The sequence below is a fragment of the Phasianus colchicus genome, chromosome 3 (assembly GCF_987193195.1).
Source record: "Phasianus colchicus chromosome 3, bPhaCol1.hap1.1, whole genome shotgun sequence".
Taxonomy (NCBI): Eukaryota; Metazoa; Chordata; class Aves; order Galliformes; family Phasianidae; genus Phasianus; species Phasianus colchicus.
The window spans coordinates 44,017,080-44,037,703 of NC_143438.1; the positions used below are offsets into that span (position 1 = coordinate 44,017,080).

The following is a 20,624-nucleotide window of genomic DNA, read 5'->3' on the forward strand; positions in this document are numbered from 1 at the left end:
GAGCTTTTGTTGCAGCCTTTGTCCTTAGATTGCAGACCAAATTACCCCAAAGTTAAAATGAGTCGGGAGCTACACTTCAGAACATTTTCTATTCTTCTGCAAATGTTATTTTTAGAGCTGACAGTAAATCTCTTCAGTTGGCAGACATGCATGTGGTTGCTTGATGTACTGAGTCATGTGCACGTTCTGATCAGGTAGCACTGCCCTGCTAATTGCCAGCAGCTCACAAGTGCCACTTGAGCATGGTCTCCATTGTCTGATTTCAGCTGAAGCTTGCAGTTGATTAGTTGCATAAATGCATCCTTCTCCCAGCATCCAAACTTAGGACAAGAAGGCTGCTGGTGGGCTGCCTTCCCTGACTGAGTTCTGGGGTCAGGCTGTCCTCTCTGCTCTGCATGTGTGAGACTTTCTGGGGTAAGACTGTTGGCTCCTGTCCCTTCAGCAGCTCTGCCAACTCACTTTGAAAAACCAATAACCTTAGTTACTAATTGGCATGGACAGATGTTGTTAAGCCGTGCCTCCTGCTGTGTGCTGAGGTGTCCAAGCTTATCCTTTGGCAACGGGAAGCATTTGTGGCCAGAGATGCTTTCTGAGTATGCCTTCAGTTTTCCTTCCCCTGTTTTTCACGTGGCTCTGTAGAAACTAGGACCTGTTTTCTCATTCCTTTCTGAGTAGAAAATGCAATAAAACATTGAAAACTTTTAATTTTGCTGGTGCATTCTGGGTGTTATTCTTCCCCAGATGGTGCTGTTCTGTAGGAACTGCTTTTTATTTGGATTGCAGTGAGTGTGTACGTATGTGTGGAAGGGGAGAGGGTGTCAAACCACTGTTCTCAGTGCCATCCAGAGTTCTCCTTTGCAGTGGCTTTTCTTTCTTTCTCCTCTAATCCTGCAAACCTGCTCTAGCAGGGGGTTGGGCTTGGTGATCTCCAGAGTTTTCTTCTTGTCTTATAATTCTGTGATTTTGTGAAACACTGGCTCAGCTCCCACAACCTTAGGGATTCCCAAAATGCCCCTTGTTTGTAGCTGAAATGGTTTGAAAATGCCTCAACAGGCAATTTTGTGATAGAAAAATGAGAAGGGAGTATCTCGGTACCCTCTGCCCAAGAAATGGCACGGAGTCCCCATGGAACCATTTGGGTAGGGCTATGGAGCCCAGACTTGCTGGGGTAGGGATTGGCAGCCTCAGGGCTGCTTTTTAAGCAGTGATGCTGCTGCCTGTAAAGGAGGATGGTGTTGGAAGAGACTCCTGATAGGGATCAGACAGGGGCCCAAAAGCAACTTAGTAGCTTCATCCCTGTTTCACCTTATTCTTGCCTTCCTATCTGGTGATCCCTCAATGCTGGCAACTCATCTGTCAGGCTGAGATTAAAGAATGGGAAAAAGATACTGGAAGATGGTGCTTCAACATCTTTTCTTAGCAGATGTTCACCTCTGGAAGTCCCAGTAAATGTCCCCAAAGGCTAAAGCAAAATCACGGCGTTTCTAGTTCACTGATGTGCTGAAAAGTTCAATGTCAATATCAGCATTCACCAGAAATTCAAAGCATAGCTGAGCCCTACAGTGGCTAATGAAATAGCTTGGGGATCCAGAGAGGAAATCCACTGATAAGATAAATCTTTATGTCAGATTTTGGAGATAGACTTTGTATTAGTAACCAAGGCATTTGTATACCTACATCCACTATTGATGATAACAGTGGGGAATTATTGCCTCTAAGATAATGAAAGCATACTATGAGTTTTTGGAGTAGAAGGTCACTACAGTGCTTGATTACCAGATGAAATGTGGTGTATCTCACAAATCCTTATGTTCAGCCTTAAATTCCTCTTGGGGAAGCTGCTCTATTTTAGATATATGAAGTATTTTAATGTCTGAATTTCAGTCATTTTTAATAGATGTTCAGTCTGTAACAGCTTCCAGTCACATAGTCTCGAAGAAAATTCCATTATCTGGTTCCTTTAAAGAAACAGGTTATGTAGCAGATATGATTTAACATCCTGTTTTAAAGTTGTTAATTCACTTGACAGTAAAGTGATTTTATTGTGGCTACTTTTATGGTTTTTATTTTTTCTCTCTGAATAAGGATTTGTATTGTATTCAGGGTTTTTGCCAGCTCTTATATAGTTCACAACCCCTAAAGCTATCCTTTCATCTCTGCTGCTTCCTGGATTAATGGCTTGTAATTTCTCTCCATCCTCATTATATGCATGATATTAGCACAAGTTTTAAATTACTTTTTTTTTTTTTTTCCATGAGGTTTCTCATGCAATAGCTTTGTGTTGGAAATTAGTTCTCCTTTAAAAGAATAGTCACTGATGTTTAGAAGAGGGTGGGTGATATACCAGGGCTGGTTTTGTCATTGCCAGAATAGCTTTGATCCAATAGAAGCTATGGAAACCAAGAGTTAGTAGAAAATAAGTGCATAGACATCTGCTAAAGAGCTATAGAAATATGATTATATTAAAACAAAAGTTAGAATGATCTACCTACCAAGCCTATACTCATTGTGTATATGCCTGTATTAGAGCGTTGTGATAGCAACACTCTGAAGAAAAACACTTCCAGTCTTAGTCTATGTTTTCAAATATTTCCAAAAATTTATTAACTGTTAAGCTGGAATTTATCATAATTCTTCTCAGCACAAACAAACAGATATTTTTTTGTTGTTAATATGGCACAGTTCCATTTAGTCAGTTCTGAATTACCCATATTTAGGGTCCAGGTCTTTAAGCACTCCAAATACTTTCAATGCTTTTTAAAATTTATATCAATCAGAAATTGATCAATTTAATAGCTTTCACCCAGCTGTGGGCTGAAATTTGTGTCTGCAGTATCTCCCTGCATAGTTGTTCTGCTGAGCTGAGGAGAAGGTTGAAAGATTAGCTCCATCTTTGAAAATATTTATAAATAACATGATTTGGAAAGGTAAATGCTAATTTTCCTGTTCATTACTTTTCCCCTTATAAAACCAGGCAAGACCAAATGCCTTCTGTTCATCTTAACCCTAACGCTTTAGGATGCTTAATGCAGTACATCCCTACCACTTTCCCACCTCTTTTCTCCCCATGTTCTGCTATTTATTTAAAAATAATGGGTCACTGCTCACCCCGGAGCATGAAGCACAATGTGGTCTGAATTCCCAGCCTATATAACTTCCTCTCCTCTCCTCTCCTCTCCTCTCCTCTCCTCTCCTCTCCTCTCCTCTCCTCTCCTCTCCTCTCCTCTCCTCTCCTCTCCTCTCCTCTCCTCTCCTCTCCTCTCCTCTCCTCTCCTCTCCTCTCCTCTCCTCTCCTCTCCTCTCCTCTCCTCTCCTCTCCTCTCCTCTCCTCTCCTCTCCTCTCCTCTCCTCTCCTCTCCTCTCCTCTCCTCTCCTCTCCTCCTCCCCTCTCTTCATCACTTGTAGCATCTCTGTTTTAGGGTTCAGCTATTCATTATTCTACCTCAGTCCCAGTCACCTCTCTCCCATTCTTCCATGTGAGGAGAGTGCAATAAGTGTAATAGAAGATATCCAGATGACATAAAAACTCCGACTGTTCATAAAGTCAGAGTTCCAAAAAGATGGATTCCCCAAACCCAGCCCAGACAGCTGAAGTCTCTGTTGCCATTGCTGTGAATAACCATCCAAGATGTACTGGCTGCAGCAAAAAAATTCTGGTAATCCTAAATACTACATCAGGAAGTGCAGCTCTTGAAGTGGCTTGGTATAAACATTTTCTTCAAACTGTAATCTTCATTGCCCTGTTCTGGATTTAATTTCCAGTCTGCTGCCATATCGAAGTTGCAGACTTGCATCATTGCTTTATTTTATTTTATTTTATTAGTCTATGGTGAATCTTTTCCTGAAACAGGAAGCAAGGGCTGTGAAATACTCTTTCCTGCTTAAATCAGTCAGTATTTGTAATGTACATCCAGCTTATTGTGGGAAGAAAGCAAATGTTAAAATGTTACACACAGTAACAGGAATATTTGGATGAAGATGACTTTAAAAAGGTGTTAAATTGCCTTGGAAGCTATCAAGTATCATCTGTAATCTCATACTTTTCAACAAAACTCTATGTGTTGTAGTGTTGTAAGTACACTATTATAAAAATAGTTCTTCTGTGTTCCTGAATTCCATATTGATTTTATATTATGGTACAAATAAACCTTATATTACAGTATGCATAATTCATGGTGCAGTGTACATAGTCAAATAGCAACTATGCATGAGAGGGTTTAGAAAAAGATTACTATTCTGTATCGGCAGATATCTGTACCTTTCTGTTGCCCATTGCTAAAGCAACAGTGGATGTGGAAGTATAAGTTGCTTTTATACTCGGTGTTACAATTACTCACTGAAATCAGCATTGTAGCTCTACAATATTAGACTCTAAATTTCTTCTAGTGCCAGCTAATAAATAAATAAATAAAGATTTTTAAAAAAGAAAGAAAGAAAGAAAGAAACAAAAAGCAGCAAATCAACCAAACAAAAAATACAACCTTCTAAAGCTACATTTAGGAACCTTAAAGAAATCGGCATGGTTGTCTTTAAAAAGAGAGAACCATTACAACTATTTATTCTCATGCCAAAATCACCCAGATAGTTCCTTCTTTAGTGGATATATTTTCTTGCTACTTAATCAAAATATGCGATTCTCAGTAAAAATGCACATTGTAATAGCTTCCCTTGATAACAGAATCACATTGGGTCCAGGATTTCAAACATCCTGCCTTTGCATCCTACGGAAACAGAAACTTCTGGCATCCAACAGATGATGAAGCATTGCATGCAATAGCTGCACAGATTTCTTCTTGTCTTTTTTTCTGCCAGTTAGCTGTTTTCAGTTTGTTTTTGTAGACTCCGACACCTTGAAAAAGAGTATTTAAGAATGTAATATAGAAAATTGCATGTATTGCAACCATTGATTTGTTTCTTTCTTATCTCCAGTCTTTTATTATTTTTAGGGTATCTGTTTTTCTATTCCTTAATTTTATGAAGGTGGAGCATTTTGAAGTATGTCATAATATTAACATATGCAGTTAAATTTATTGACACAATCTTAATGTCTCTGACCAGAGTGATTTGGAATAGGAGGCTTTTAAGAAAATGCTTGACAAATCTGGGTGCAGGTTTAAGCAGTGATATGTTTGCAGTGAAGGTGATTAGCCAAGAGTAAAACCAGTCAGTTGCTGTCAGCGTACGTTGAGGACTGGCTAGAATGTATGAGAGCTAAATGCAAAGCACTGTGCAGTCTCACCAGCAATTTGTTTGCAATTAGTTCACAGTGGTTCAACAATTTTTGATGAGACCAAGAATCTACCGCTCTCTCAGACTCTTCAGAGGAAGTATAATCAATAGGACACTATGAGAAACATTTTCCTCCTGCTGTGAATCACTTGATGTCCTCTTTGATCAAAAGCACTGCATGAATTATTTCTGCAGGGCTTGCCCATTGTCATGAATTAGGTTGGACTCATGAGAAAAGCTGTTGTATGTCTTCTGCTTCTGCTTAGTAAGTCAGAGCTGAGTCTGTAAAACACTGCAAGTTACTGTTTTCAAGCTTTCTGCAGAGAACTTGCTAGTTTTTGTTGTATTACTGTATTTTGATACATATTCATGAGTTTTGCATGCAGCTGCTTTTGCAATTAAAGTGGCATTACTTATGTAATTTATGTAATTTTTATTCCCAGTTCTTAAACAAATAAAACAGCTGCCATACTCAGTCAGGATTTTAGTATGGTGTCATCCAAATATCCTTCAGACAAGTTAAAATAATCTCTACGATATTACATTCATTTTATTCAAATTGAACTTTCTGAGTCTCTGACCTGCTGAGGTGAACACTGGTAGTCATGCATTTGGGAGTTCTGCCTCCAGTGCCCATTACATAGTGGGCTTCTCTTCTCAGAAAATTAAGAGTTCAGTGTCACTTTTACGGAACTGACTAGCATGCTGAGAACAATGAAATAGTTCCTTTGGAAGTAAAAGTAATTGCTATTAGTTCAAAGGGGAAGAAAATAGCAAAAATATAGCAGCTGTGAAACAGTGGGTCACCTCTGCTGGTGCAGATGTTCAAGAATGCAGCATGCAGGTTCTTGTTCATCACTGGCAAAAATGCATATCTAATGGTGGTGACTGTTGAAAATTAGGATTTTGTAGCTGAGAATTTGCTTTATCAAATAGTGTTATTGTGCTTTTTGTTGCAGTTTCCATGGAATTAAATAGGAGGCGTTACTTTCAGAGCAACCTGTGTACTTCTACTCTAATATTTGAGTGATGTCCAAGAGCAATAAGTGGGCTGTATAAACAGGGGTAAGCTGTGCAGTGTGGTGGAGGTGGATTATAAATTTTCTGCATCGTTGGATGAGGTTGCTATGTATTGTGAAGCTCAGAGAAGATGCAAGAAGATGACTTCAGGTCTGTTGTATAGGGAAAAGCGGTGTAAGAAGTATTATATGAGGTAGCACACAGAGTTGTAGGAAGATGCAGCAACTGGAAAACTCATCTAGTCAAAATTATTGCAGAAATTAAGTGCAATAGAAAACAGTATGTCAGTTAAAGATTCGCTATCACTGGAAGTCATAGTTGTATGCCTGTGAACTTTAATTCAACAACAAAATCATAGAATCGTAGAATCATAGCATGGGCTGGGTTGAAAAGGACCACTATGATCCTCTAGTATGAACCCCCCCTGCTATGTGCAGGGTCGCCAACCAGCAGACCAGGCTGCTCAGAGCCACATCCAGCCTGGCCTTGAATGCCTCCAGGGATGGGGCATCCACAACCTCCTTGGGCAACCTGTTCCAGTGCATCACTTCTAATATCTAACTTCCTCCTAATACATAACCTAAACCTCCCCTGTTTCAGTTTAAGACCGTATCACTAAAAGACTGTATCGCAGAAAATCATTTATTCAGTACAAGAATTATCGTCTCCTGTGCTATGCAGGAAGTCAGAATTATTTCCCATCCTTGTCTTGGAAGTCATGAAATAATCCTGGTCTGAAATCAGCTCCTATAGCATCAGTACATCCAAGATCTGGAATGACAGACACGTTTTTGCAAAGAAAAATGTTCCAGATTGTTTCTACCAGAGGCAAAATTCACATACTGAATGGATATGTAATAACTGTGTTTAATAATTCTGTATCCAAGATACATATTTATGTGTTAATTTTTTTTCCTATATAAGCATTTTTGTTCAATTTTTTTCCATGACTAGTAGTGAATGTAAATTATTTTCTATATTAGAGTCATACTAAAATAATATGTGTTGGAGATGTTTTAGCAATGTGCATAGAGGAATCATAAAATCAGTAACTCCTTAAGTCAAATAGATGAGAGTATAAAAGAATTTTTAAAATCAGAATTGTTCTTCTGTTTTTTTAATACTAGACTGAGAGCAGAAAGTGTTAGGAGGTTTTTTGTATTTTTTTTTTTTGGGGGGGGGGGGGGAGGGGTTGCGTGTGTGTGTTTTGTTTTTATGGTCACAGCTTTGCCATAGAGTTACAGAAGGTGAAAGTGCATCTGCCAGAAGGATGATTCACAGATTCAGTAGGAAGCTTTGCTGGAAAAACAAGTGAATAAAGTAGGAATTGGACAAATAGAGACAACCTTTAATCTAGGAAATGCTTTTCACTGTGATTTTCAGAACAACCCTTAGTCAGATATTCAAATTCCTCTTGGCCCCTATAGTTCCTGAAAATTTCTGAATTATTTCTGCTATATGTTTTTAAATAAAGTGCAGAATGAGGACATTGAAAAACACAAACTTTGCTTCTTTGCAAGAATAGAAAAATGAATTTATTGCACCCTGCAAATCTCTGGTTGTTTATGAAGTTAAATGCAGAAAGTAAACAGACTCCAGTAGTAAGGGTCTTTGTGTGTTTATTTGTCTTCTGTATCCAGATATGCACTTTCTTGTCTTGTTGGCATCTGGTTTCCCTCACCTAAGATGCATTCTGGCTTTACTAATTGTGTGTACATATGTTGGAAAAGACAGAGCTGGTAACAAATATAGCAGAACCTCAACATGCTGTGCATAATGTCGTCTGTGTGGAATGAAATATGCAGAACTGAACAATGCAATAGTATATATTGCCTTCTGTAAATGTTTTACGTACGTGTTTTATGACAGTCATTCCTGTTTATTTAAAAGCTTTAAATAAGAGATGATGACTTTATGTGATTGAAAAATGTTCTACATCAGCAGTTCTCATTGAAGATAATGGTTGAATGTAAATATTGAATGAGTAGCAACCTGTAGCCTTATTGAAGACCTGTAGACAGGAGGAGCATTTCCAAGGCATCAAAGTGTTCTGAACTTGAACCTGAGGAATATGTGCTGAGTACCTTTCTAATTAACAATCTTCAAAAAGTCAGAAGACCTTAGAAATGAGCAACAGTTCTTCTAGAGTAACAATTTATGAGACAGGATGAAATGACTTAAATGTATTGCTGGTTAGTTCACAACTAAGATGGAAGAGGTACATTATAACTTGGCATTTGATGAATGCAGGATCAGATTGGAGCAGAATTCATAGCCTTAGTAGAAAGCATGGATAATTTGAAGCAAGTAAATGAAGCTAGGAGAATGAGGTTTTAACCGAAACAATACATTTTCCCAACTGGTAAGATTATATGCAATATTTCTTCAGTGGAGATGAAACACATGTTTTTGAGACGGTATTGTTACAGTACGTTATACAGGAGAATGGAATATGTGATAATAAGTTCAGGTCTGCCTGGCAGAAGGGTTTTTCCCTGATTTCTGTAGGAAATACTCAGCATTCACTGTCAGTGGAAAGATGTCTCACTTCAGTAAGAATTGGACTGCAACCTGATTCCGAGACATTTGTGAAGCAGAAGCAGGGTGATTGGGCCTGTGCTTACAGACAAAGCAGAATGTTCCTCTATGATGATAGAAATATGAACAGAATACAATCCAGCATGTATTGCAGTCAGGTGGAGCCAAACCATAATACTGGGTCTGAATTTGCCTGGATGCTACAGAAGTTTGAATATGAGTCAAATCCAAACACAGGTCTGTCAGCTCATTTAAGTTACAGCATTTTATTTTGTACGCAGGACTTTTTTTTTTCTTCTTTTTTTTTTCTTATCCTTTCCAACCATGGATCCACCCAAAAGCTCTAAGTCTTAAAGTTTATAGCCTTTGGCTCGTGTTGACAATCAGAAGGGGAAGGGAGTACTGATAAATTGTTTAATAAAATACTGTAGCGCACTAGTTCTGGCAGTTAATGGTATTATACCCCTGCCACTAATCCCCAGTGAATGAACAACCTCTCTTTTTTCTTTTGATTTTCATTTAATAGCATTGAATGGGCAGATTTCAGGCAGAGCATCTCTGTTCAGTATCATACTTTGTATTCATTCTCCCTTTCATGTTGGATTTTAATAGGTAAAAGAAGTAATCTCTTAGAGCTTTACTGTTTATTTGTAAATTCCCTGGCAGTAAAAATAAAAAATAACACCTCCCCTCTCCTCCAACATCCTCCTCCCACCCCTCCCTCCCCCCCCCACACATTTATTGTAATGTTTTTATTTTACTCTTTCAGAGTAAATCGAAGTTCAGGATGTTTGTTCTCCTTAAACTTCTCTTAGAGTTGAATTTATTTCTTGTAACAATTGGAAACTCTTAGGCATGTTGTAGAAAGTTGTCAATAAATCAGACTGCTATGATGAATACTGACGTATGCTATGGTGACTTTATGAACTAGCTTTGGAACTCAGCAAAATATTTCAGACTGAAGGAACCAGGATAATTGTGACTTCTTACCAGTTTGGTTTTGGATACAAAGATTAAACATGTTGTCTAAAATTAAAAATATTGGGGATTTTTTTTTCTATTCTTAAGTGTTTCCTTTCCCAACGTGAGCTTCTTACGCAATAGAAATATTGTGAGATCCTAGTTTTTCAAGAAATAATCAACCAATCTAACTGATGTTACTACTGCAACTATATTAATACTAATTATGGAATTAATTTTTCTTTTTTTTTCTGCATGATTCGATCATTCATAGAAGTTGTTTTGTCACTTTGCCAAATGTTGTCCTTTTCTACTCAGAGCAGCTGTGTGTTCAGTGGAGGTCTGTGCATCTACAAGTTTTTTTCCATAATTAGACAGTTATTAATAGTTTTATCTTTTTCTTCTAAAAAAAAGAATTTTCATAATGTACTTAGGAGATACCTGTATCCTGGCAGTGTATGGAATGGCTTTGTATGTCAGTTCAGTAAATCGCTTTGAAATGTCATGTTGCTGTGATTTGCCAAGTGACCGTGCAGCTAGATTCTCTCCCTCTGTTCTGCAGCCTTGAGCTGAAAGGACTTAGGTCATTTAAAGTTTTTACATTTAGCATGATAGGTGCAGTGATATACTCCCATGCTTTATTTTGAAAACCAAGAGAAAAAACAAACATACAAACAAACAAAAAAAACATTTCTGAACAGTAAATATTCTGGAATGACAATGTTTACTGCATTTTTATTGTCTTGACCAGAGCACTGTAGGTAAGCAAATACTTCTGAAACAAAAATATTTTAACCATGGAAAATTTGATGTTTATTCTCTAATTTGGTTGTTTTGTTGTTTTTTTTTTATATCCACAGGTTGTTTGGTGTCACTTCTCTTACACAGACAAATTGCTCAAGCACTTGGATGATCATCAAAAATCAAGAGTTACATTGGTATCACCATGCCAATCCAGTCTTACTGCTGGTGATGTACTACACCCTTGCAACTCTGATCCGCCTTTGGCTGCAAGAGCCCATTGTGAGTGATTCACTTCTCTTTTTTAGCACTAATGACTGTTAGACTGGCCTGTGCAGGTACTTCCTAGCAGAGGTGCAAGCATTCAAGTAAACTCAGGGAAAGAGACAGGTGCAAGCTGCTAACTTGAATTCAGTCTTTCTGATAGAATCATAGAATGGCTTAAGTTGGAAGAGAACTCAAGGATCATCAAGTTCCTACTCCCTTCCCACAGGAAGGCCACCAATCTCTGGATCTGGTACTAGACCAGGTTGCCCAGGATTCCATCCACCTGGCCTTAAACACCTCCAGGGATGGGACACCCACAACCTCTCTGGGCAACACATTCTAGCACCTCACCACTCTCTCAGTAATAAATTTCCCCCGACATTTATTCTGAAGCCCCCTGTTTCAGATGACGAGTGAAAGAAGAACCCATGTGTACCTTAACTACTTAGAAAATGGAACAGTATAATCCTAAAAATTATTTATTTTAATCTCATGATCCTCTGAAATTTGACTTGAGTTTTACAGATTAGATTTAGCAGTGCTATAAACTGCAGTGAAAGTAGTTTGTGACTGATCTGTGAATGAGTAGCTTTAGTAGTAGTAAGTAAAGATGTTTACTGTTTTCTTATTTTAAAGGTGTTTCTTCATGTAATACGTAATGTTACAGTTTAATGTTTAAAAAGGCAGGCATCACCTCTGAATTTAGATGTCTGCTATTTTTGTTTTAAATGTATTGAACTTCATAATAAAAAGTGAACGATGTCAGAACTGCCAGCTTCACTTATTAGAAAGTTGTATCTTAAGTTTCCAGAAATCATGAGACTGGCTTTTTTGAAGTCATAATGTTTTAAAAGATTATGATCCAGTGCTCTCTGGTACTGAGTTGTTTTAATTTTTGTATTATTATTATTATTATTATTATTATTATTATTATTATTATTATTATTTTGTTCAGCTGCAGCAGCTGGAAAAATAGGTTGTGGGTTTTTTTCTTTACTTATATGAAAATTGAGATTTGTAGACAATAATATAACTTTAGCACTTGGGCCATAACTAATACTTAATATCTTGCAAACTTCATAATAAAATCACAAGAATGTGAGGAGTAACCACATATGAAATGCAGTTAGAGGGAGCTGTGTGATCTTAGCTTCTCTGGGAATTCATTTCCAGTCCTTAGGCTTCTTTCATCCAACTTTCACCATTTTAAAGTTTGGTAATCTAAGTCGGTTATTGTGCTTTATCTGTGTAGAGGAATTGGTCTGTCACAGGACAGTGTGAATCCTGAAAGTTCCCCCACAGACCAGAGAGAAACTATAGTGAACTTGCTTGCACATAATTCATTTAGACTACTCATATTGAATAGGATGAATATTCCCATAAGGCACTAAAATCGGTCTCTGAGAACTGGAAATGAGTTGGTTAGAGAAGCTTTTCATGCATTTAAGTTAAGAGTGAGTAAATATTAGAAGACAGTAGTTTAATGACAGATAGTGTTTCTCAAAAGCATGGCTACATGAAGGGTAATACAAAATCTTGCCTCTCACAAAGGAAGTTTCAGATGCCAAGGAAATGGTTCTACCTGTGAAGAGAAATGGGTGTTTAAAAAGGAGAACATTGGAATGAAAAGGGTAAAATCTATACGTTAATGCTTATTTCTGAGGCAGGTGATATAGTGCTGCAAGTATTTGTCATTGAAAGAAAATAATGAGATTTACAAAACTTACTATTTTTAACATACTTTTTTCTTATGCCAATTTTTGTTCATATGTGGTTTTTTCTTTACTGAAGCCCTTGATTTGGAATTCGTCTTTCTCTTTCTAATTTTCTCCTGTTAGTCACTGTGTTGATTACTTAAATGCAGAAGTAATTTTATTTCAGGTTTCATTAGGTATAAAAGAATGTTGATTCAGTTGAAAAAGACATACAAAAAATAAATGTAACACAGGAGCACTAAATTCTAAAAGCAGAATTTAGGACATGTAGACCTGGCGTTTTATCCTTCTTCCATGAATTGCATCTTAAGCTCCTCCTGAAGATAAAAGTACTATTGAATTTCAATAGGAGATCTCTCTGACACATGCTCTGGAGATTCTCTCTGAATCCTGCACCTGATCAACAATTTTACAAGAACAATGCTCACTTCATATCTTGAGTTTCAAGGTGAAGGCTTTTTGTGTGTGCACCACAGTCTGTCAAAGCACAGTGTGTATGAAATTTCAAAGTGTGTATGGTAAGCAAAATGCCTTTGGAGGTCCGTGGAAGTTTTGCTTTTCTTCTGCCTGCTATTTTGGATCTTAATTTGTTCTAAAGCTGAGTCTTGTGAAATTCTGCCGCAAATTAGAGATAGATCTGCCTCTGGGGATTTCAAATTCTATTCGTTACTTGTAGGACTGAGAATATAAAATAAGGCCTATTCATTTTATCTGTTGAGTAGTAAGGAATAGGATAAAATTCAACAGAGTTCAAGCATTTTAATATAGTGTCCTTTTATTAAAGAACTTTTTAGGATTGTCTGAATTAAGAAGAGTTTGAGAGTTGGTCAAATAGTGGAAGAACTGGAAGATTTAGACTAGTCAAAGGATTCCCACAAATTACAACCATATGACTTGGGGGTCCTGGTGGACGAGAATCTGGACATGAGCCAGCAATGTGTGCTTGCAGCCCAGAAGGCCAAAAGTGTTCTGAGCTGCATCAAAGGAGGGGTGGCCAGCAGGGAGGGGGAGGTGATTGTCCCCCTCTAATCGGCTCTTGTGAGGCTCCATCTGGAGTACTGTGTCCAGGCCTGGGGCCCCCAGTACAGGTAAGACGTGGAGCTCTTGGAGCGGCTCCAGAGGAGGGCCACTAAGATCATCAGAGGGCTGGAGCACCTCTCCTGTGAGGAAAGGTTGAAGGAACTGGGATTGTTTAGGTTGGAGAAGAGAAGGCTCCGGGGAGACCTCATTGTGGCCTTCCAGTACTTGAAGGGAGCATATAAGCAGGAGGGGGAATGGCTTTTACAAGGGTGGATAATGATAGGACAAGGGGGAATGGTCTTAAACGGAGACGGGAGGTTTAGGTTAGATATTAGGAGGAAGTTTTTCACCCAGAGGGTGGTGGGGCACTGGAACAGGTTGCCCAAGGAGGTTGTGGATGCCCCATCCCTGGAGGCATTCAAGGCCAGGTTGGATGTGGCTCTGGGCAGCCTGGTCTGCTGGTTGGCAACCCTGCACATAGCAGGAGGGTTGAAACTCGATGATCATAGTGGTCCTTTTCAACCCAGGCCATTCTATGATTCTATGACTAATCCTGTGCTTTCTTACTTTTCTTCTTCTAAGAAGGCTAAAAATAAGCTACTAAAATGACTGTCTACATCCCAGGTCTTTTAGTATTGTTTTGGTCATCCTTGTGCCAAACCAAATGCTGTTGATAAACAGTTCTTTATGTTGGTTATTTACATCAAAGTTTTAAATGGCAGCAGTCAGTATTTTGAGCACAAACTGTATATTTGTTGTTACACTTTCGCTAGGAGTGTCCTTTAACAATCAAATATAAATACACAATCGTATCTGAATTTTGCTTCCTCTGCGTCTGAGAAGTAAAACCAAATTAATAACCATTGTTTATATAAGTCAAGATTTAAAAAATAGGACCTTGATGTCAAGACTGGAATGAGGAGTTTCAAGACTGGCTGGGATGTTTAGATGTTCTGTTCCCATGGGTAACTTTGCAGACCTCTGCCCAGCTTCCTGATTTATTCTTATTCTAATGCATCAACTGATTTTGCTTAATCATAGAGAACCTTTACCATTAGCTAGTTCCCATAAAAAGCTTAATTTGAGGCTCTGCCTTTGAGACACCAAGTTCCTCTGAAAACTAGCTTTTATGTCATACTCTTTGTTGGCAGTAAGCAGGATTTAAGTAAAACAAGTATGAGAGCAGATGCTGAAAACCAAAGTTTGATTTTCAGAGTTTTCATTTGAAACAGAAATACAAGAATCTGCTAAGTAGAAAGTGCAAAACAGGCAAGAGAAAAATTCTAGATCCTCACAAACCATTTCTTTAGATCGAAATAAAATGTGACAATTAGTTGACTTGGCTGGTTACTCTGTAGATTATAACAGGGTAAGTTCAGAGTAATACTATTACAAGTGGTGCGTACTCTGCTGCAGCTCAGCAGAGCTTTTGGACTTAAATCCTATTAAACTATAGAGTGAGACTTGGTCCTGTGTTCTAGGTTGCAAAAGTAATTGTGTACTTTCTCATTAGAGATGGCTTTATAGAGCTGAGTAGGCATGGTTTTAGGCAGCAAGGCTTACAGCTGTGTGAGGATTTGGCTCAATACTTTAAACTGGAGGTCATGAAGAGAGAAAGTAGAATTTAGTGTCTTAAAATTTGGTACTTCAAATTTTCTTGGATTTTGGTAAGTTCAACAGGAATGTAGAACCCCAGTAGGGCACTTTTTGTTTCTTATTAGAATCGAGCCTGCATGCTTTGTATTACAGCACTTTTCCCCACAAGAACAGGTATGGGTACATTCAATCCCATTATCCAGATGATTTTGATGATAGTGAATACTACCAGATACAGTGTCAGTCCCCAAGGAACTACACTCATAACTGACTGCCATTCTGATTTTTAACAAGACAGTCTAGCCAGTTCATCTTGTGATTTGCCTGATCAATATGTATTTTACCAGTTTGTCAGCAAGGATGATGTAGGACAGTGTTAAACAACTTGCTAATGGAATTTTGCCTTTCATCCACTAAGTTATTTCTGCATAAAAAGCGATCAGGTTGGTCAAGCATGCTTTACTCTTGGTAAATTCATGTATGCTTTTTCCAGTCAGCTTTGAGTCCTTCATGTGAGAGTGAATGCGCACACAAGTATTTTCAATTCTTCAGGAGTTTGATGAAGGAGAGTTGTCTTTTCATATATGTATGCAGTTCAGAAGAGTTAACTTACTTTCAGTACACTGCTTTGAAAATTAAACATCTCTGTAATAGTTTATGGTATGACTGTATACTACATAAGATGTGGAAGTCTGTGTAATTCTGGTGTCTTGTAACCATTAGGAGACATCCTGACATTGAAGGACTAGCAGTTATAGAAAAGCTCTGTCATCATTCCTGAAAATGTCATCTCAGTCAAAGTCATCCATCAGACAGGGTGCATTAAATACTAATAGATATTTCAAAGATATGCTGAGAGGGAGCATCAGTTAGGGGGAAATATAAGTCTCTCTTGAGAGATATTTGTTTGAAGATTTGTAATTAGTCTTGTCATTTCTATTCTTTAGCAGATACCTGATGAAGAGAAATCTGAGAGCAGAGAAGATGACAAAGAAATACCCTGCAGCCCAATTCCAATGACAGCAGAGAGAAGACGCAGTCTGTGGTATGCAAGCCACTATACAACTGATGAGAGAAAAGTAAGGCTGCAAGGGGAAGGGTCTCTGCATTAAATGTATTTAAAACCATCACTTAATTTTATCACAGTTAGTTTGAAATTAATGGAAGCAGCATCAGCTAGGTCACGACTAAGAACTGTGTCATTATAGGACTAAGTTAAAATATCAAGACTGTGTGGCAGAGTATGGAATTTATTCTGTAAAACTTAATAAAACAAAAACAAGAGCCAGACTAGGGAAATAAAAGGACACATTCCTTGATTTTCACTTCCACAGTGAAGAAGTTTAGGGCAAGTCCTTTGGCAACAGGCCACTGTCTTTATGAAGAAGAGCCAGAAATTCCCAAAGCCTGATGTAGTGATCTGATCTACCTTGTAACTTCTAATTATTGCTCACACTGATAAAGGGGAACTACCAGTTTATCTTTCTTCAGGCGTACTGGTGCCCTTGTTGAATATTTATGGCAGGATAGGGAAGGCAGTTGCTGTAAAAGCTCCTAGAAAGATACAGCTTATCTTTCCAGTGCAATATTTCATTGGATCAGTTGCAGATAAATTTATCTTATATAAATACTCTGTTAAGCCGTATAGACTTAAGTTCCCCAAAATTGCATCATAATAACGGTAATGGTAAATGAACTAGCAAATGAATAGCAAATGAATGAGCTGATCCTACTCTAAGAAAAAAAAAAAAAGAAAGAAAGAAATGCAACAGTTACTAGGCTCTAACATTCAGCTCTCTCCTTTTTTTTCCGTGGAAATTTTTATTTTTTCCTATAATATATTCTACAGCTACTACAGAAAAGCTAGAGAAGGCACGCATTAAAAATATTCTTGAAAATCTTTTGTGGACAAAAACGGAGTAACCAAAAAGTGGTACAGAAAGAGGAATTTGGGACTTTTAAAAGAATTTCAAAACTCCTTTTTTTTTTTTTCTCTATGATAGTTTCTTAGTGACTACAGTGAAAGATATTTCTAAAAAGATAGAACTGTTGTATGTAGCTTTTGATCCTTTAGTGCACTTTTTTGACACATTAAAATTGCAGATGTTACCTCATGTTCTCATGTTCACTTAACATTTATTGCTCAGCCTTGGATAAAGTCAATGGTTTTTGTTCAGTGAAAAATAGTTCTACTTGAGGAAAATAAAATTTCTAACAATTATAATTCTAGGCGCCACATTGTGTATTTGTATAAACATTACATGGGAAGTAGTTTTATAGAGTAATTCTAATGATCAATTAAAACTGGGATCATTAGAAAGACATTAGAAAGCAGTTAATCAGTATAATGCGATACTGATTAATTCTTTGAGCTAATACCTACAACTTCAATGCAACAGTCTCAGTTTTTGTTCAGAATTCACAAAAACATACAGTAAAGAAATGTCAATGGCTTTAGTACACTAAATACCATTTTATGGAGCGTAGTGTACAATTCTGCTGACTTTTGAAGAATTCTTCTTGAATTTCTTAACGCAAATATTCTGCAAAAGTCAGCAAATATGCATGCCTGTATTCAAAAATAACTTATTAATGCTTGAGCCATGCTTCTTTAATAATTTGTCCTTGCATTGCTTTTTGCAGCTTCTGTCAATGACCCAAGATGAATACAAGCCATCGGATGTTAGTATACTGCTAGTCTTTGTAATTTTGTAATTATTTTAACCTGGGTGAATACAGATTACACTGATACATGTAGATATACACTCAGCTGACATATTAAAATCTTCTGTATTTTGATTAGCCTGTGTTCTACCCTGTAACCTTGATTATCCTAAATATAATTGTCTTCTGCTTCCTTAACAATTACGCTGAGAAACTGCTAATTAGCATTAAAATGGATCATTTGGAATTACACTCCTTGTAGTAGTAGTATCAACTGGCAAACGATCTTTGTTATTTCACTGGGTTTAAATAAGATCTCAATATTGCTTTCTAATGCAAACCATCTTGAAACTTAATTTAGCTTCTTTGCTCTATTCTTTTCTTTCATGTTGAAATGCTGAGGTCTTTTAAGAGTGACTGACAGTACTTGAGTTTAATTTAAAGATTGTAGAAAATTAAAATCTCTGCTTGAGCCAACAGCAGATGATTGTCTTGACTTGTCTTCAGCAATCCTAAAAGCAAAAACATCAATGCTATTCAGCATACACAGAAGAACAGAGATGCAGATGAACTTTGAGTGCATCTACCAAACCAAATCTAAATGTGTTCCACAGCCTGTGTTCAGGCTGTGTAGCTGCAGATCACACCTAAATGTAACCCAGACACTGCTCTGAATGAGAGAGCCTCAATCAGCCCACACATGCCTGTCCATAGCTTCTACAGTCAGGGTGCTGGAACATGAACTCAGTGAGTTCCTGTTTGTGTTCTGAGCCATGCAGTTGGCCTTAGGCTTCCCCAGCTGTGGATATGTTAACTTTATCTGCCTTTACACAGTTTTTTCTTTCCATTTAATTTTATAGGTGGGACAGGCCAAGAGCATGTAAATAGCCATTTAACATGATTGCTTTTGCTTGTGTGCACACTTTTATGCCTTTTCTTATACACACTGAAGTGACACCTTAGGGAATTAAAAAAAACTTTAAACCTTTTAAAGGGAGATATTTGCAGAAGTTCAAAATGCAGCAGTATTTTATAGCTTGCTAAAATCTATTGATATTGCATGAAAAGCTACCAAAAATAATTTGAGAAGCTGTTATGTGCTACTTTTGCATGCGGCATGACCATAATGTATCATTTTCTTTGGAAGGAGCCAACAAAAGTTACTGGTTAGGCTCCTTTACTATTGACAGTCCAACACTAGAGAAGTGCAGGAGTCTTGTTCTCATAAGAGCTCCCTAAATGCAGTGCTTCTATCCCATCTTCTGGCAGGTTCTGCTGGTAACAGTGAACGGGAACCCTGCTGACTATCACACCATCCACCCCACACTGCCATTAGAGAATGGCCCAGCCAAAGCAGACATGTACTCAACACCACAGTACAAATGGGAGCCCTCGGATGACATGTCAGGTAGTGAAAAGAATTGCCTGGGAATTACCATATTACCATTACTTATTTCCATATTTTCTTGTTTTGTATCTCAGTTCACTGCCTCTTGCATTTATTTTTTCCTTAGTAAACTTCTTGTCCTGCTGCAGTTTAAATAATTGTTCTTTAACAACTGCTTATCACTTTGGCAGTTTTGTAAATGGGGCTGTAGGCATGTGCTATCTAAAATACTTTGTCTCTTCATTAACCAACACAGTGATTACAGATTTTCGTGTTGTTTTACTATGCTCAAACATAATTTTTTACGACTCCTATCTTGAGCTTGCTAACAAATGTATAAGAGCTATCCAAGTGATTGCAAGTGAGGACACTCTGGGTTTACTTACCTGAAGATAGTACTCATACTGCTTTTAGACTGGCATGAATTGCAAATAAGACTTTATTTTTCTACTTAGAAAAGGAAGAGGAGGAGGTAGAGGAGGAGGAAGAAGTTACTCAGGAGGAAAAAGAAAATGTTAAATTGCATGCCCTGGTCTCTGTGTTTCAATTTATCATGAAGCAAAGTTACATTTGTGCTTTGATAGCTATGATGGTAAGTATTGGCGATAAATGGGATAATGCTGTTGATTTACAAATAAATGTGCCTCCTTGATGTTTTCCTGACAGTAACCTCATCTGTTGGTTTTCAGTAAGTGTTCGCATCATGGTTAGAAAATATCAATACACTGTAGCATTTTGGGTTCGCTCTAGGTTAGTCATGAATAATTCCCAGGCTTGTTACAGAGCTTGCAGTAGGGCAGCGTGCATGTTTCTGAGTAAAGCATTGCATTTTCAGCATAGGGAGCACTAGGTTTCCTTGACTGGGTTTGTCAATTAATAAAAAAAAGGGCTTGGTTTTTTACTGATTCCAAAGCTTCGGTATAAGCTGGACTATTTCACATTGAAGAATGTAAATGATTGCTCCCTGTTAAATATATATATATATGTATATATATATCTTTGATTGTCACAGAAAGGTCTCAAGGCAAATACAACTTTGTCACTATCATAGGTTTTGCTTTTATTTTACTTGCTTCCCTAATTTTTCATTTTGATGTTATTTGCTTTTTTAGCTCACTTGATGCAAATGCCCTGAGCTGCACTGTGGCAAATTTTCAGAGTAATTCTCTGTCTATATTCCCAATGCAAGCTTTGCTTTTACTATTTTGGAAAGATTTCCACTGTGATGAAATTAACCACAGAGATTCTTGGCCTAGTATTCCATTTAAAAAAAAATACCAAAACAAATTAGTTTGCCTACTTTTTGTCTTCATATAGTTTCAAACATTGTTCACTGTCTGTTCGCTGTTTCTCACCTTAAAGACCTTGTGTAGAATCTGGATCTGGCTTGATGGATTCGGGACATTAACAAGTAGTTCTTTTCATAATGCCATTTGTTTTTAAAGTTGCATTCTTCACCACATATTCCTCAATTTTTTAAAAATTTA

The 20,624-nt window shown here is 37.5% G+C and overlaps 1 protein-coding gene across 2 annotated transcripts in view; it reads left to right on the top strand.

Moving 5' to 3' along the window:
- The window catches only part of PIEZO2 (piezo type mechanosensitive ion channel component 2), a 289,098-nt gene that overhangs the window by 185,423 nt on the left and 83,051 nt on the right, over nt 1–20,624 (top strand). For both annotated transcript variants that reach the window (XM_090137357.1, XM_090137356.1), the window contains exons 8-12: nt 10,608–10,770; nt 16,034–16,165; nt 17,730–17,768; nt 19,020–19,158; nt 19,593–19,729. In XM_090137357.1, the coding sequence (XP_089993483.1) occupies nt 10,608–10,770; nt 16,034–16,165; nt 17,730–17,768; nt 19,020–19,158; nt 19,593–19,729 (610 nt within the window). The remainder of the gene's footprint in view (nt 1–10,607; nt 10,771–16,033; nt 16,166–17,729; nt 17,769–19,019; nt 19,159–19,592; nt 19,730–20,624) is intronic.